At 38.1% G+C, this 16,256-nt stretch overlaps 2 protein-coding genes across 6 annotated transcripts; both read right to left on the bottom strand.

Annotated features, from left to right (window-relative positions):
- Positions 1 to 658: 658 nt before the first annotated feature.
- Positions 659 to 9,146, bottom strand: LOC135583478 (putative bifunctional dihydrofolate reductase-thymidylate synthase). 5 transcript variants are annotated; one of them, XM_009390557.3, is made up of 12 exons: positions 8,907 to 9,146; positions 7,483 to 7,546; positions 6,756 to 7,296; positions 6,282 to 6,681; positions 6,143 to 6,187; positions 5,633 to 5,698; positions 4,119 to 4,180; positions 3,959 to 4,033; positions 3,711 to 3,876; positions 3,097 to 3,220; positions 1,049 to 1,155; positions 659 to 967 (listed from the first exon to the last, which is right to left on the bottom strand). In XM_009390557.3, exons 2-12 carry the CDS (start codon positions 7,544 to 7,546, stop codon positions 857 to 859), a joined length of 1,761 nt encoding a protein of 586 aa, XP_009388832.2. In that variant the 5' UTR covers positions 8,907 to 9,146; the 3' UTR covers positions 659 to 856. The 5 variants fall into 5 exon arrangements, 4 of the variants coding, with proteins under 4 accessions (XP_009388832.2, XP_064952522.1, XP_009388831.2 ...); XM_065096450.1 differs by lacking the exon at positions 8,907 to 9,146 and adding an exon at positions 8,446 to 8,749; XR_010484587.1 differs by lacking the exon at positions 7,483 to 7,546 and adding an exon at positions 1,715 to 1,781 and having other exon boundaries at positions 946 to 967; positions 8,907 to 9,144.
- Positions 9,147 to 9,424: 278 nt separating this feature from the next.
- On the bottom strand, positions 9,425 to 16,164 carry LOC103975560 (probable diaminopimelate decarboxylase, chloroplastic). Its single transcript, XM_009390560.3, has 8 exons — positions 15,581 to 16,164; positions 14,356 to 14,530; positions 13,142 to 13,291; positions 11,358 to 11,519; positions 10,874 to 11,059; positions 10,123 to 10,245; positions 9,968 to 10,057; positions 9,425 to 9,857 (listed from the first exon to the last, which is right to left on the bottom strand). The coding sequence occupies exons 1-8, from the start codon at positions 16,159 to 16,161 to the stop codon at positions 9,780 to 9,782; spliced, it is 1,545 nt and encodes a 514-aa protein (XP_009388835.2). The 5' UTR covers positions 16,162 to 16,164; the 3' UTR covers positions 9,425 to 9,779.
- Positions 16,165 to 16,256: the final 92 nt, after the last annotated feature.

Below are 16,256 nucleotides of genomic sequence, written 5' to 3'. Positions count from 1 at the left end.
CCTCCATCCTCCAAACATTATAATTGGATTCTTATGTCATTATCTATTTATTTGGGGATGGGCAAGTTTCCGGACATGATGGATGGAGTAGGAGTGATGGTCTGACGGATTGAGTGTTGGGAAGGACGCAATCCACATCCGACTTGATAGAAGTAGCGGCTGACAAGTCCACTAAATATGAACAAAGGAAAAATGGGTGCCTCCAGTTTTGACTGAATACTACCCCTCTCTTCACTTTATAGCGACGCATTTTTCCAAGCTATATATATATATATATATATATATATATATATATATATATATAAAGCTAAATCTAAATCCAAGTGCATGATGAGTAACGGGTAGATATAAGATTTAAGCTCGCCTCTTGCATAGTATTTTATTTGGGTGACTAATAATCTCTGAAAGGGTACGATTGCGTTTCTCGTAAACCAAATTGATTCCTCCTCAACTCCTTCGGTAGATATAGCAGGACTATGAGCACCATCTCCTCACGTTGTTCCATGGAAAGCTACCATTTTCCATGCGAAGCAGCAGCGAGGGAAGAAGGTTGGCAAAGCACAGCGATAATGATCTGAAACCCTTTAATTTGCGTTGCTGCCGCACAAAATAAGACATGCATTGGCCAACGAACGTGCACAGATTACTGCCGAGAATGTAGTTCGTCCTTGAATCAAAAGTCTCTATTGTCTGGTCAAATCAAATCACCCAAAGCAATGTCACCAATCTCTGATCGGTCCACAAAACGAGAATGAGATTTGTGATACCACACACCACTAATTTGATGCACAAAAAGATTCTCGAAGAGAAAAGAAAGCTCTGTTCTGTCCTCTAACTGCCGAGAAAGCACAGGGGTCTAAATTGCCATCTTCATTTCTATCTTGCAGTGAGGGTCATATCCAACGAGCTCAAAATCTGATGCCACAAAGGAATCTATGTCCTTCTTCAGTGGGTTCATCTTCAAAACCTATTTCCAAAGAGTAGGATGTAGTAGGATCTTTCCTTATTTGATCTGTTAAGAAAACAATTTGTCTGTTGCAATGCTCACCGGAAACGGTTTTGGTTGCTTTTGAAGCTGCTCCTCCAGCGGTCTTACATGAGTGCTATAAACATGAGCATCTCCGATAGCATGGACAAAATCTCCAGGCAAAAGATCTGCAATGTAGAACAAAAATTGATTCGAGACCATTAGAATAGATACACTTTATACAAAAGGACAGCTTCGTGCTACTCCTGCTCATTCAGTCTGACAAGAGTTAGTCTTATTACTGCATGCAAACAATCATGTTGGTTGGAGGTAACAAGACACGACAACCTTGGTCAACATCTAAAATCATCTGGGCCTGACATTAAAAAAAAAAAACTCTGAATTGAACAAGTAGGTATAGGGGGGAAAAACCTATATGATTCCAGTATTAGTTTGAATTATCCTTTTTTTTGTGCTTACCACTCTTAACATGGGGTTCCAAGATTGCTCAACAAAAGAACCATGTAAGTTTATTATAGTAAGAAATAAGGTTTTTAATTTCGAATGATACCGTTCGAACGTACCGGTCCACCACCGTCCGCCACCAGACCAATATACGGATCGCCCGCTATTGGGCGGTACCGTCGATTGGGATTGTTTTCGCCCCGTTATCGTCCTAAATAGAGCAGTGGGCGAGGGAGAAGAAAGAAGAGGGAGAAGAGGAAGAAAGAAAAGGGAGAAGAGAACCTGGAGATTGGCGCTGCTCTCCCTTCTCGTCTGTCGGCAACTTCTCATTCGCGCGGGGAGAAGAATCCTATAAGAGAGGTGACATCGTCTCAACGAAAACAATTTTTTTTAACATATATATATATATATTTATATATATATGTATGTATATACATACATACATACATATATATATGTATATGTATATACATACATACATACATATATATATGTATATGTATATACATACATACATACATATATACATACATATATATATATATACATACATATATATATATATACATATCGAGCGGTATACCGAAATATACAGTTCGGTATACAGTACTGTACCATACCGAGCGAATATCGAAACCTCGATACGGTACGAAATTTCGATAAGAAACAAGAACTATAAGACAAGCCTCAACTAGATAACCACCAGAAAAACTTTACCGTGAATCAGTAATTGGTGGCAGGTTTCAGATAAGAATTGCAACTTGGACAGAAACTAATTGTAAAATTCTGTGACAGGCTTATTATTTGCAGTTAGACAGAAGCTAGTTGGTCCATCATAAAGGAACGACAATAAATTACTAAGCTTAGGCAAAAATTATGGAGCTGTACTGAACTGAGGCTTATTATTTCCTTTTCTATTACATAAAGTGGTGCAAAGATTATACAGAAAGAATTTGAAGAATTTAATACTGATGATACATCTTAACTAATTCAACAGAACACAACCAGATAAGAGTCATCTAGAAGAATACCACCAGGAACATTATTCACAGGTGGTACTAGCGGTGAGAAATGCAGATGAATATAAACTCTTGCTCTTTTCTTTTTCTGTTTTACCTAAATTTAATGTTCTCTGCACTTCTGCATTCACTTTCATGTTTCTTCTCGCACTCTAGATGGTTTTGCAGGCCTACTTGTCTCTTATGATTTTTTATTGTTGGATTGAGACTGACAATATTACCTTCCCCCTGCCTCTATTTCCCTTCTCCTCCCCCTCCCTTGCTTTTCTTTTTCCCGCCAGTGGTTTTGCTTCTCCATTTTTCACTTTCTTATGCAAGTTCTCTACTCTATTGCTATTCTTTGTTAACTTTCATCATCATATTCTCTGAAAAACATCTATGATCTATAAGCTCTTCATGACAAAATATGGGCCACACCAACCCTCCATGCTAATCCTCTCATGCCACCGGTGCATATTAATTGCTAGTCAATTCTGAAATTTATAATCATATGTAGCAATTTGCTGAAATCAATGCAGCAGTCCTATATATTTAATGAATGTTTATAGAAAGAAAGGAGCAACCACAGGAAACAGAGACCAAACATTGACACATACATATCTTCATGTAAAGAGAAAGGAAATAAAAGAGTATAAGATAACATACCACAGACTTGAGCAATCATGCATGTTAAAAGGGAATATGATGCGATGTTAAATGGGACACCAAGACCCAAGTCTGCGGACCGTTGGTACATTTGGCATGACAGCTCCCCATTCTCCACGTAGAACTGGAAAATCAATTGAAAGAAAGTATTAAAATCACTAATGAGGACAGTTGTTCAATTGTGTAACTAGAGCAATTCTGTAGGTAGTGTATATAATAATTTCCGTCACCACTGCAAAGGAACATGAGCATATCTGGCAAATTAACTGATTTTATAATCATGTCATCTTTGGTTCCAATCATGTCAGCAAATTAACAGATATATAATCTAGATTACCGATCTTGGGTTCCAATTTAATTTTTTTAAAAGGAATAACTCCAACTTAAGGATCAGGATGAAAGATAAAGAGTACTTATGTGTGGACACATAATAAGTCTGTGAGACCACATCAATTAATACAAGTAGATGAGGACTTATGAATATGCATAAGCATGTTGGCAGGTACTTGATTAATGCTTCAAATGATTACTCCCAGACAACTAAGTCTGACCACCAAAATGGGGCATTGTACATAACAAATTCAGTAACTGTCAATAGTCAAACGATCACTAACTTGTGCGAACATATGACAAGGAGGAAGAGCCATTTTCTTGAGATCTGAGGGATTCCAAGCTGAAAGAATCATTCGGCGATCATCTGGATCATTCTTAATTTTGTCTATTATGGCTGATAATTGATCAAATCCTTCCCCAGTATAGTCAGCATGCATGTCAGTGTACCTATAGAATATACGCTTTGTTAGAAAAACTAGCAAGAAAATAAATATAAATAATTATGCAGATTTTCAGATCGATATCCTACTCAGCCCCAAAGTGCCTCCATTGAAACCCATAAACAGGCCCTAGATCTCCTTCCTCCCTGTGAGTTAAGCCAACACTGAAAACAGAGATATGAAGGTATCATATTTGCAAGGTTGAAACCTTGAGAATTATCTAGGCAAAGTAGAATTACAAATCCATGCCTGTCAAGGTATTCTCTTGATGCATTGCCATCCCATATATGAATGCCTTTTCCCTGCAAAACCTGTGAAGATAAAAGCTCCATTAATAGGAACTATTCAAGGTCAAAAGCGAAAACTACGTTTCAGCATAGCACAGAAGGTAAAAGTAGACTATCAAAACCATGCTACATCAATGGGAACCAACAGTGTTTGAATGGAAAAATTTACAGCAGAAAAAGGATCATAACAACAGAAGGGAAAATCTGAAGGATGGTTGAACCAGAGTTAGTTAACAGTAATGCTTGCAGACACCAATTTGCAAACAGAATACTGAGCAGAATGATATTCTAACTAGCTAAAAAGTAAACCTGAAAGGATAAAAGAGTAAATTCATAGCAAAATTTACTATGAAACTAAAATTTTCATGAATGAACCTAAGTAAATTCATGTATAGATTTATATATGCATATAAAAATAAAGTGCAAACGTTTTGTATAATTCATGAGTTCACAAAAACACATATGTTATGCATTATTCAGTCATCTTGAATTAATTCTCAAAATTCCTAAAATGTTCCTAACATCCACTAGTTCATATTGGACTATCAACATCTATTGTTTCATAATAGACATTCTAATTAGTATCCTGTTGCTAAGTAAATTTCATCTCATATTTCTTTTGCAGGTGTGTTTTGATGAAACAATTTCTTTGGCCTCTAGCTTGTTATCAAAAACTACTTGAACTTGCTACATTACTCAAAATTATATATATTTTCATATTGTCTCTCTTTTGAGTCAAATTCTATTACCCTCAACCAGTAAAAAGTGTTTGTAACAAGAGTTTGCTTTAGAAAGAAAAGAGAGTAGGCCTTAGGGGCCTAGTTAGCTTCATATGCCCTATCTAGGTGCTAGAGTTGTTGCTTGGTCTGAAACTCAAAATGTCAGACATGTAGATGGTGGAAGTGGCCAAATGGTCTAGATGGGTAGTCCAGGCAGCATCTGCGACAACATTACTTCAATGAGGAGTCACTTTTATTTTTTCTCCATGCTCTATTTGTCTTCCACCACGAGGTAATAGGAAGCAATTTGCCAGTGTTAAAGGTCAGCATATACGTAACTTACATCAAACTGATTTTTCTGATCTCCAATCTAGACTCATTTCACCTGATCTTGACATGTACTGCAGCTAATAAACAGATTCTAATTGCTCTGCTCCATCAAGCAAATTAACTCCTTCACTTACTTTCTCTTCCTTTATTACAGTTGCAAATTGTTAACTTACAAAAGATGAAACAATAAAGAGGAAAAATATTGTTGCCTATGTATACGGGTCAAATAGCATGATCAATTTTCTATTTAACAATAAGTTTTATGTACTTTTACTTCATGAACAATAGAACCTAATCTGTTTGGTGCAAGGAATTTTTTATTAAGATAATCCAGATCAAGAATTAAGTTATGGTAGCAATACCATACTAGTGTAAATGTACAAAGATAAGACAAACTCTTCTTGATGCAGTAATTAATTTACAGCACCTTTGCATTTGTTGAACCACTAATAAACCACAAGAGTTCTTCAACGACACCTCGCCAAAAAACTCTCTGAGAGAAAAACATATGCCGATTGTCAATCAGAATCAATAACATATCATCTAGAACCAAACAGAAAGGAAAATGCAATTGATTATTTTTTTTACTATTAGTAGAATTGAACACATCATCAAAGAAAAAAAAAAGTTATTTTACTGGTGGTATAGGTCTCATCTGTTTTTTTGAACTTTGTGAGGTTTCACATATAGAAATGACAATACAAAACTATTTCAAATTATACAAGAATTCTCTTGGGACAAATTGTGCATTACAAAAATTCCATGCAATATCATTTTGAAGAGGTAATTATTAATAATATTTGCTTTCCCTTAACCAAATCAAAATATTATACAAGTCCAACAGTTGAATTAGTCAATAGTTCAAATTTTGAAATGATAAGCACTGGCATATCCTAAAACAAATTGGAATCAAGGAATGAGTTAGAATTATTAGTACCTTGGTTGTGAGCAATGGAAAAGATCTCCGCAAATTAAACCGCATCTATAGGGTACAACTGGTTAGGATTCTTGTATGGCCCTAAAGGGAATAGAGTATTGGCAGGTGATGTAAAAGAGAATAGATGCAGACAAAATACCTGACAGCCAAATTTAGATAGTGTCCCAGTCCCTGTTCTATCATTCTTTCTAGCACCATTTGCAATGATATCCTTGACAAGCCTAAGATATGCATATTCTTCATGTCTTTCATAAATAAGCTTAGGTAGAAACAGGAACCTCTCAACCTTAAACTTATCTTTGATTGACTTACTATCTACCACTTCCCCATCACGTGTAGCATGAGGCTCAGTACCTGAGCTTTGTACACGAACATATGTCACAAAAGAATATCTAATGCTGTTCTCCAACAATGGAAAGGATGAGTACCATGGCCGAAATACAGAACAATCTACTGGAGGGATGAAAGTATCACATTGGAAGGATGTCTCAATATCTGTTAAATGAATGGCTTCACATCCAGGCGCATTAAGCGCTTCCCTGTAGCAAGGACTGTAAATCAAATGTTCTAGAAAGATACAGAATTCTTTTAATGTGCAAAGAAAAAAAATTACCTTAGCACCTGACCACCACCTATGACAAACACTCTCTCAATAGACAAACAATAAGGGGTGGCTGCTAGTAGCTCTAAGGCAGAATTCAAGCTTCCACACATAAGGATATTCTCAGCTGTTGCAATATCAAAACTTCCAGAGCGAGTCAGCACGACATTCAATCGACCAGGGAGAGGCCTGTTCCGTGGTGAAATACTTTCCCATGTCTTCCTACCCATTATCACCGCATTCCTCTTTGAGGGATCTGAAGTGGTCATTGTGACTTCCTTAAAAAATTTAAGGTCTGACGGGAGCTTCCAAGGCAGATTCCCATCTTTCCCAATACCCATATCTCGAGTAGCAGCAACAACCACTTGATAGGTCCTTTGAGGATCATGTTGTGCATTACCATTTGAACCATTCTGATAAATGTCAGTAGCCATATGCGCAAGTCTATGAAAATAGGTTCTCCTCGTGACTTTGGCGAAAGCTCCAATCTCTAGTTGACAACTTCCCAGTACATCAAGGCCAAACCAACTAATTCTAGTTAAATAGATGTCACCTGAAGTTGATAATAGGGTTAAGTGCAGAATGATAAGTGCCTTGAGGTAGTTGACGAACATAATAATAATGAGATAAAACATATGCACAAATCAGGAAACAAGAATGGAGAGGATAGAATGAGGTTCACAGTATCAATGCAACATTAATTGTTGAATGCAGAAATTTGGAACCGATTGTACTTAACGTGTCTGTTTTGAGAAAACCCTGAAAGGAAATGCCCCTTGGTGGAACTTCCTGACTGTCAACATCTGAATTGAAAGCTATTCTCAATCAGAAAAACTATGATCGCGAGTCACTAATACCTAACAAAAACTTTAAAACCCACTACTAACTCAACAAAAACTTGGAATAAGCACTGACATGGCAAAGAAAACCCTAAGAGTGACATCAAGCTTGACAATATAATAATACTAAGTTGTAGTAAAAGGTGCCAAGGTGCTCGGCGCTCATCGGAGCGAAGTGAGATGCTTATAAATATTAAAATTTTAAAAATATAATTAAGAAGAAATATGAGCACTAAAATAAAAATGAGAAATTACATGAGTTTTATATCACTTTATATTTCAAATATAACCACCAAAACATCAAATTACATTCATTTAAAGTATCAAAGTACTATATTGTCCAAATATAATAATAAAAATGACAAAATAAAAGAATATTAACCTTTAATATACAACGATTTCCCTCAAGAAAGTCAATGATCATCAGATACGTAGACTATAGACCATTATTAACAATGATTAACATTACATGATTAAAAGAGAAAGAGAACGAAACACTGAAGGAGAAGAGAGGGAGGCATGCTGCTGACTGTTGGTTGGGAGGGCAGCATGTAGCTATCACGAGGGGGAAGGGGGGAGAGGGGTCCTTAAGGGTCGAAGGAGGAGTCCGAGGATGGTGAGGGTGGCTGTCAGAGTCGGCGGGGGAGGGAGCGGGGGCAGGGGGCTGCTATGAAGGGGCGAAGAGGGAAGAGAAGCGAGGGGAGGATGGTGACGGCGAAGGGGGGAAGCTGCGACGAAAGAGGGAAGAGGGACCAGGGAAGGGGGGGCTGCGATGAACGGGGGAAGAGGGAGGAGGGCGAAGGGAATGTGCGGCGAAGGAGGAGGAGGACGAGGGGGAGGAAAAAGTGAGAGGAGAGAGAAACCAGGAGGGAAAGATGCCGCCGCCGTTCGCCGATGGAGTAGAAGACGCAGCAGCAGCCGTTCGCCGAGGGAAACGCCGCGGCAACAAGAGGTCGCCAGAGACTGTTTCGCCGTCGCTGCGTTGGGAGGGAGAGGGGGTTTGGGTGGGTTGAGCGGTAGACCCTTCTCACCTGGTTTAATCGAACCAGAGAGCCAAATTAGCTCGACTCTGGTTCGACTCAGTGTGAGTTGAATCTGGCGGACGATGATGTATGTGAAGCATTTCTCCTCTTTTCTTGTTTTTGACCCAAGAATTTGGACCACAATAACAACGACGATGATGTATATGAAGCATTTGAATCAGAGGTTCCTCTTCTTGCGCTTGTCATTTAAAGATACGAAGAAGAGATCGAAGGGAATCATCCAGAACATACATAAAACCTGAGGCAGCAGCGGAAGAGGCAAAAGATCAGATTAGGGTTACCTCTTTCTGCCGGGGGAAGAAGCCCAACAGCTTTACAATTCCTCTCGAGCGTGGACTCCACGAAGAAGAAGAACCACCTTCTTCCTCCGCCCAGTTGCCTCACACACGGCGAGTCGAGCGGAACCGCCAGTTTAGAACACATATATATCGAGAACGCATGTTTGGACGACTTAGGAAGCGAATTACATGCCGATCGATAGTGTTGGCATTCACTCCTCAAGCGTACCGCCCGAGATCACTCCCCTCGCGATCGTTTGATTTTGATTATATAGGGATATCAAATAAACATTTATCTAATACTACTACTGCGGGATATTGTCGACTCATAAATGCTTCTCTCTCTCTCGATTGTTTTCATTCAGCAGCGGCATGCACGCAGTGTCATAATGCTTAGTGATCGAGTAAGCTAAGCAAGAACAATGGATAATAGTCGATGATTCATCAAAACATGTTATATAGCTTGTCAACGACACGTTCTCACGAAGAACGAGTAGTATAAGAAGGCTTAAAAACCGTGATGAAACAAATCACTTAAATATAAAGATCAACTTATAAATCACCAATGTATTTTACTGAAATATAACTCACCGATCCAAACGTGCCCAAAACATCACGATCTCGACAAAAATGCAACTACAAACATCAAACCAACTGACATAAAATTCTGTTATTTTTCCCACTTATCTATCTTACCTTCTGTTGCTTGCAACGATACATCAGAGAAACTGAGTTGACGCAATACACCGTGTTGAATGTCTCTGTTGAGAATATGTAACGTGCTTAACTGATAAACTGTAATGCAATCCAAGTCGTGGATCCAACGAGTGCACAGGCAACCTATCGATGCATTGCAAGCAAATCTTTGACTGAAGATTACAGCCCATCAAAGAACTTTACGAAATCCTCAATAGTCTCCCCATGCCTAATCTTCACCACAGAGCCATCGTCCACCTACAGAAATGCCGTACTGAGATTAACAATCACAAACCTGCCTATATCTGATGAAGTAATCTAGGAAAGAGGATGTGACAGTTTAACAATGGGCAAAACTGAACAAATACCCAATATTCTGGAGGTCGCATCTTAAGGTTATAGGTTGAGGCCATGCTCATACAATATGCACCAGCATCGTGAACAACTAAACCAGCTCCCTGAGAATTTTCTTCCATGTCAGCGACAACCAGAAAAGCCAAACTACCACTAAATGATAGCTAACCTTAGCTGGTGTAGGAAGCTCTCTATCTTTCCCCAGAAAGTCTGCAGACTCACATACAGGCCCCACAACATCGAAGGTTGAAGTTTCAGCATTGGGTAGAGGTGGAGAAACCAGCTCTATGTGCTGAAACATTATGTACAGGAGGCAATTTATCAGCCAGAAAAGAAAGTGTTCCATCTCAAACATCTTTTCTTTTATTATGCAGGTGTGAGATAATAGTGTCATAAAAAGCTTATCACTTTCTTAAAGTAGGTTATGTTTACATATTAAGGTTAACTCAGCACAGTGCTAAAGGACTTGTGAAACATATGTACAATGGATAAAAAAGTGTATCTGCAAGTCCAAAACGAATAAGAAAAAAAAAAGATAAGCCATAAATTAGTTATGAGAAAATCCTCCACAAAACGTGTACACATAAATGTAACATTAAGTTTCTGTTCTCAAAGATATAACTGAATGATGAAAGGTAGTTAGCATAAAACAAAACTTCATCTAGTGACAAATGGATAGAAAAAGGTGCAGTATTAATATTTATTACTGTAATAAAGCCAAAATGCTTGAAGGCTAAAGACATCCAACTGCTTTTCCTCTAAAAGGATGAAAATATAAAAGCTTTGTCAATGCAGTACAGCATGTTTCAGACTGAGCAAAGAATGTCTTAAGAATCCTGCAGAGAAGTTTATCAAACCATAAAGAAGGAAATTGATGATGACAGGATAGTACCCCTATTCAGGGATCTTGCATGTATTACCTGGTATGCTCCATAGAGACTCGGTCGGATGAGCTCCGCCATGCTGCCATCAATCACTATAAAATTTTTTGTGCCATTGGTTTTAACACCAGTTACCCTGTTAACTAAGCAGCAAGTATTGGCAATAAGTGATCTTCCAGGTTCGATGATCAGAGTAAGATCCCGAGAAAGTACCAACTCTCTCACCTACAATGATACACTAAAATTAGTAATTGATAAACCAAATGCCCAAAGCCAAGGTCTTGCAGACAGCAAAGGAACTACAATAGAACATAGGAGAATGCATTTCAATTAGCAAATAGTACATTTTAGCATCAAGACCAGAATGTTTATAAGTGGACACTCTGGGCCAAGATAGAAAGTAAAAGTTACATGCACAAAGGCAAGATATTAAATTCATAACGGGCTTCATTGCTGTTGAATATGTAAACTAAAAAAGTGACAAGGCACGTTTTGAGAGAGAAACTAAATATGTTTAGCTCACAGTGTTTATGAGATCCAGTGGTGTTGGAAGGACTGCACCAGTATGATGGTAGTCAATTCCTAGACCACCACCAATATTCAAGTACTCCAACTGGAAGCCTTGTGCTCGAATTTGGTCAATGAAATTCACCATTAGAATCGCAGCATCTCTAAATATATCCACCTAAGATAGACAAGGTAAAACCTTAACAACTTAGACCATCAATATATGATTCTTCATGCATGGCATTCATTTGCTAGTCATTCAGATTGATTATAGATCAGATAACATAAGATATTACCTTTCTTTGAAAAGCCAAATGCATCTGACCAGATCTTAGAAGTTTGCTTACAAAGCAAGCTAACCAATGATACTTATTATTTAATTAACTGATTATCTCCAGCCAAAGGGGGGATGAAAGAAAAAAAAAAAGGCACCAGACATGATTACAAAAACAAAAAGAGGGAATTAAGAGATGGCCTAATAATGCAAAAGATGCTGATGCGCCATGTAAATGTTATTGACCAAAATCAAATAAAATTCACAGAATGTATGAGAAGCAAAAGTTCAATATCATATGAATTGAGACAGAAAGGCAAGTAATCAGTTCCCAAAAGCCAAGAAAAATTCACAGAACATATGTGAAAAAAGATTATTCAATTTTTACCATTTTCCATTGAAAGAATCGTTTTCCATCAATTTAGTGCTTCCAACAAAAAAATGACTAGTTTAAGTCAGTTTTAATTGTTCTGCAGAACACTGGCCAGCTTCAAATCGAATGTAAACTCCTCAATCAACAGGTTAACATATCATCCTTAGTGTTACTCTTGAATATTGATCTTTGCAAGTGAGAGATAAATTAAAAATATTTAATTTGTTTTGTAAGTGATAGCTTAACAAATGATTTTTTTTTATTGAAACTAGTCATTGTTTATAGATGAGAGGGTACCATATGCAAAATTAAAAGATCAGATGTTCACAAGCATATCAGAAAATTATGTACTTCTTCATATCTAGCATAATTATGTTCCTTATATTCCATAGTCACTTTTCCTGAGTATAAATCAAAATTTCAAAACCTGACATGAAACTAAAGAATGTTCATAATTGCTGCAACCCTGGACAGCACTAAACTAACATTTGGAGTTTTATGGTTAAGATTTTTATAGGCATGCAAGATAACTCAAACTTCTGATTTTGTTAAACACTCCTAGTGTCAGAGAAATGAATATAACCTTCAGTATTCTTCTTTGTGTTAGTAAGAGATCAAGGAAGATGAGTAGCATAATTAAATATCACAATATGAAATCATAGTAAGTTCAGCACCTTGATGGTAATAAGTGAACAAAAATGCAACTCTAATTTCATATGACATCCCAATATATAGTACCATCAAATATCTCAATATAAGATTCACAGATAAATTGTGCCTCTCAACTGGAACAGAGTAAACTTAACAACCATAGCAGGTGCACGTCCCAATTACAATATTCATTGGTCTCCGTCATGGGCTTTACATGCTCCTCTATTGTAGAGGTACTGCAGCCAGAATCCACTTTCGTTCACATGCTTAAACTGATTTTAATTCAAGTATTTGATGAAAAAAGAAATTTTTACATACAGTAGTAACAATGAGAGTGATTAAGGGTGTGTTTGGCTTTGCTCGTCAATGGTATTTCTGCAATTCTAAAATAAAACAGTTGCTTTTGTACAAATCTTCAGCGTTAGCTAACATGTTTGAAAGGATTTTTAAGAGTAGTTAAAAAAAGAAATTTAGGAGAATGTGTCAACGAATAATCAAGTACCTTGGTAATAGTTGATCCAAGATGACAGTGGACTCCTACAAGATCGATTTCACTTGAATGTGTCTTGACAGCATCAAGGAACCACTGCAGTTTTTCATTTCGGATACCAAACTTGGAAGTCTTGTTTCCGGTGGCAACATAAGGATGGACCTGCATGAAAATGATAAAGAATCTTTAGGTCCAAAGTAATCCAAGACTATAATACAATAATGCAAATGGAGCAGTTATCTAACTTTAGTATCCAAAGTAGAGATGGACAATCATATTCATGATTAGGATATGTGAGGTCACAGAAAAGTGATTCAAAATGATTCAATGCAGCGATGTCAAGGTGCTAGTCCATTTATCTTAAGAAGTATCAGGATGAAACTTAATTCACCCACTTGAACAAGAATGATCAATTAGACTCAATATGTTCCTTAGCTTTTCTATCATGTGTCCCATATACAAAAGATCACAAAGAAACTAATGATTTCATGGATGAATCTGAATACTAACAGCATATATTATTGCACGCGAGTGGCATCTGCAAGGACTGAATGTATTGTGAATACACATGGTGAAGCCTATATTAAGAATCAGATTTAACCATGTCATTTTATTCAGGAGATGATCATAGATTGCTTGATGAAAGCTTCATAATGGTTTGATCATATTCTTAACACCAAAAGGATGAAGAAGCAAGACAGGAATTTGCATATGCTTGCATTTTCCCAGAGAACACTTCAATATCTTAAAGGGATAGAGGCAAACAAAATTGAAAAGAATTGCTTTTATGACAAAGTAGTAAAAGGTACATCTAAAACTCAACAAATCAGAAGTAAAACTAAGGATTGAATGTGCATATTAAAAGAATCAACCACCACAAAAAGCAAATTATATCCAAAAGATTGGTTGGGCAGCATAAAATGAATATACCAACTGAAATATGATACTCCAAGCCACAAATGGTGCATCAATCTGTTAACAGGGCTAAATATTAAGGGAAGATTAGCATGAGCTCATAAGCTCACAGGAAGGTCAGAGAAGGTTTCAAAGATGTGCAGTTACATTTGTTAAATAATATTAGGCATCAAAACTTACAAAGATAAAACCCAGTGTGCGTCTGGGATAACGCTAGCTTACTGGCGCATAAACAACAAATAAATTAAAGTGATACTAACAAGATGACTTTGTAATATCTAATAGAACCAAATGGATTATAACCACCACACCTGTGGATCTACATCTGGGTTAATCCTGAGCAGAACAGGGACTCTCTTTCCTACGACTCTTGCTGCGGTCACAATGTTTTCCAAGTCAAACTCACTATCCACATTCACAAAAACTCCTTTTTCAGCAGCTAAAACAAGGTCCTCCAACAGCTTCCCATTTCCATTGAATATACACCTGATCTTCAAAATACCAAATAAGAAGATTAAACTCGCATGGATGAATCAACCATCCAATTTGCAAATTGAAAACAGAAGGAAAACATATTCACATAAAGCATAACGAAGTTAACCAAATCCTGCAAATAAAAATTTTAAAGCATGACCCAGCACAATATAAAGCTTGTATATAGCCCTCATCTACAGTATATATCCCACCTGATAAGGATGGTTGCCTACTGAAATACACTTGTAGCATAAAAAAGAACCTTACTGATGATATGGTTGCATTACAAACAATGAACAAATTATCATAGCCATACACAAATTACCACTGCATATGAAAACTCCAACTGCCATCCACATTAAAGCCATAAAAAATTAACAAAGTTAGGTGGTACATTGTCAACCACATATCAACAGAGTTCACGTGTAAATGACTCCTGTCATCACAGGCATCTGGACAATTTACTGAAAAACCAGCATGGCACATTCCCTGAGGGCCTGAAGCCAGAGTCCCCAAGGAAGAGAGGGGAGAAAAAGCCAAAATATATGCCTTTGTGAAAAACCTGGTTATCACGGATGTAGCCTTAAGAAGTAAGACACTAGAATTCGATAAAAGTAAAGCAATATATCAAATTATACATTCTTACAACCAAAAACCAGGACTACCAGGATACCACATAGAAACAACCACCAGTTGATTCATACAGTTGCACACACTTATGTCTTCATGACTAACAACATGCACATGATATTACTTCACAGTCTCATTTGCTGTCATTCTCACATTTTGAATCAGCACCAATGGCAAACCTATGTCCCACAAAAATGATCATCTTTCGACCAACTTTCAGCCTGCATTGTGTAATAACAACCTCCTATTCCTCGATGTTCAATCTTTCGTTTCCTTAAAACAACCACAACTGCTAAACTAATTTAATACGTTGAATGAACAGCAACAGGGTCAACATAAGAAACACAAAAGATGAAGCTTCTTGCTCTTTCTTCCACTTCTTCCGATAATGTAAAGAAAATGCAGGTACAAGCGAGTAGGTATCATGTTCACCTGGTGGGATCAAATCCGGCTCGCAAGGCAAGCCTGAGCTCGTTCCCACTGACGAGCACAGCACCGCAACCCAAGCCCTTGAGGTGCTCCAAGATCTTGAGATTGTTATTAGCCTTGATGGCGTACCCAACGACGGACTTCAATCCCTCAAGGGCCTCCTTGTAAGCCTCAAAGTTCCTCGTGATCTGATCCTTACTGTAGAGGTAGAAGGGGCTCCTCTCCACCGCCTCCATGACATCTTCGACGCGGACGCCCTCACAGTAGAGGAACCCATCCTCGCCCTTGGAGAAACAGTGGCGGAAACCCGCCGCCGCTGCGGGGGCAGCAGCAGCAGCAGCAGAGGAGGCCGCGGCAGGGGGGATTCGAGAGGCGCTAGCCTGCAATGTTAGGGTTCTAGAACGGGAGCGAGCCGGGAATCGGGGGAAGCGTTTAGAGTGGAAGGTAGAGGCGTTAGGGATTCGATAGATTTGGGGGGAACCAGATGGGCAGGAGAGGAGTTGAGCCGCCGCCATTGCCCTCGTACGAGCAGAGTAAGCGACCGTGCCGGATGATGGATGGGATGGGTCCATCTGCGTGCACATAAATAGTAGCAAGCAGCAGTGGACTCGAGTCTGCTACTAAACAGCCCTACCGTTGGGTTCATTGTTACAACGACTTCTCTGACGTCGAGCATTCA

Source organism: Musa acuminata, chromosome BXJ2-2, assembly GCF_036884655.1.
Source record: "Musa acuminata AAA Group cultivar baxijiao chromosome BXJ2-2, Cavendish_Baxijiao_AAA, whole genome shotgun sequence".
In the NCBI taxonomy this organism is placed as follows: Eukaryota; Viridiplantae; Streptophyta; class Magnoliopsida; order Zingiberales; family Musaceae; genus Musa; species Musa acuminata.
This window is presented reverse-complemented; position numbering and strand designations above follow the sequence as displayed.

Excerpts from the sequence above, each read along its gene's own strand:
- LOC135583478 (XM_009390556.3), bottom strand. The coding sequence starts at position 9,048 with ATGTGTTCTAAACTGGCGGTTCCGCTCGACTCGCCGTGTGTGAGGCAA. Across the intron at positions 4,181-5,632 it reads GTGGTTCAACAAATGCAAAG|GTTTTGCAGGGAAAAGGCAT; the intron begins GTGCTGTAAATT and ends TTATCTTCACAG. Across the intron at positions 4,034-4,118 it reads TCAAGAGAATACCTTGACAG|TGTTGGCTTAACTCACAGGG; the intron begins GCATGGATTTGT and ends CTCTGTTTTCAG.
- LOC103975560 (XM_009390560.3), bottom strand. The coding sequence starts at position 16,161 with ATGTGCACGCAGATGGACCCATCCCATCCATCATCCGGCACGGTCGCT. Across the intron at positions 10,058-10,122 it reads AGCTTCCTACACCAGCTAAG|GGAGCTGGTTTAGTTGTTCA; the intron begins GTTAGCTATCAT and ends GAAAATTCTCAG. Across the intron at positions 9,858-9,967 it reads TGCGACCTCCAGAATATTGG|GTGGACGATGGCTCTGTGGT; the intron begins GTATTTGTTCAG and ends GCATTTCTGTAG.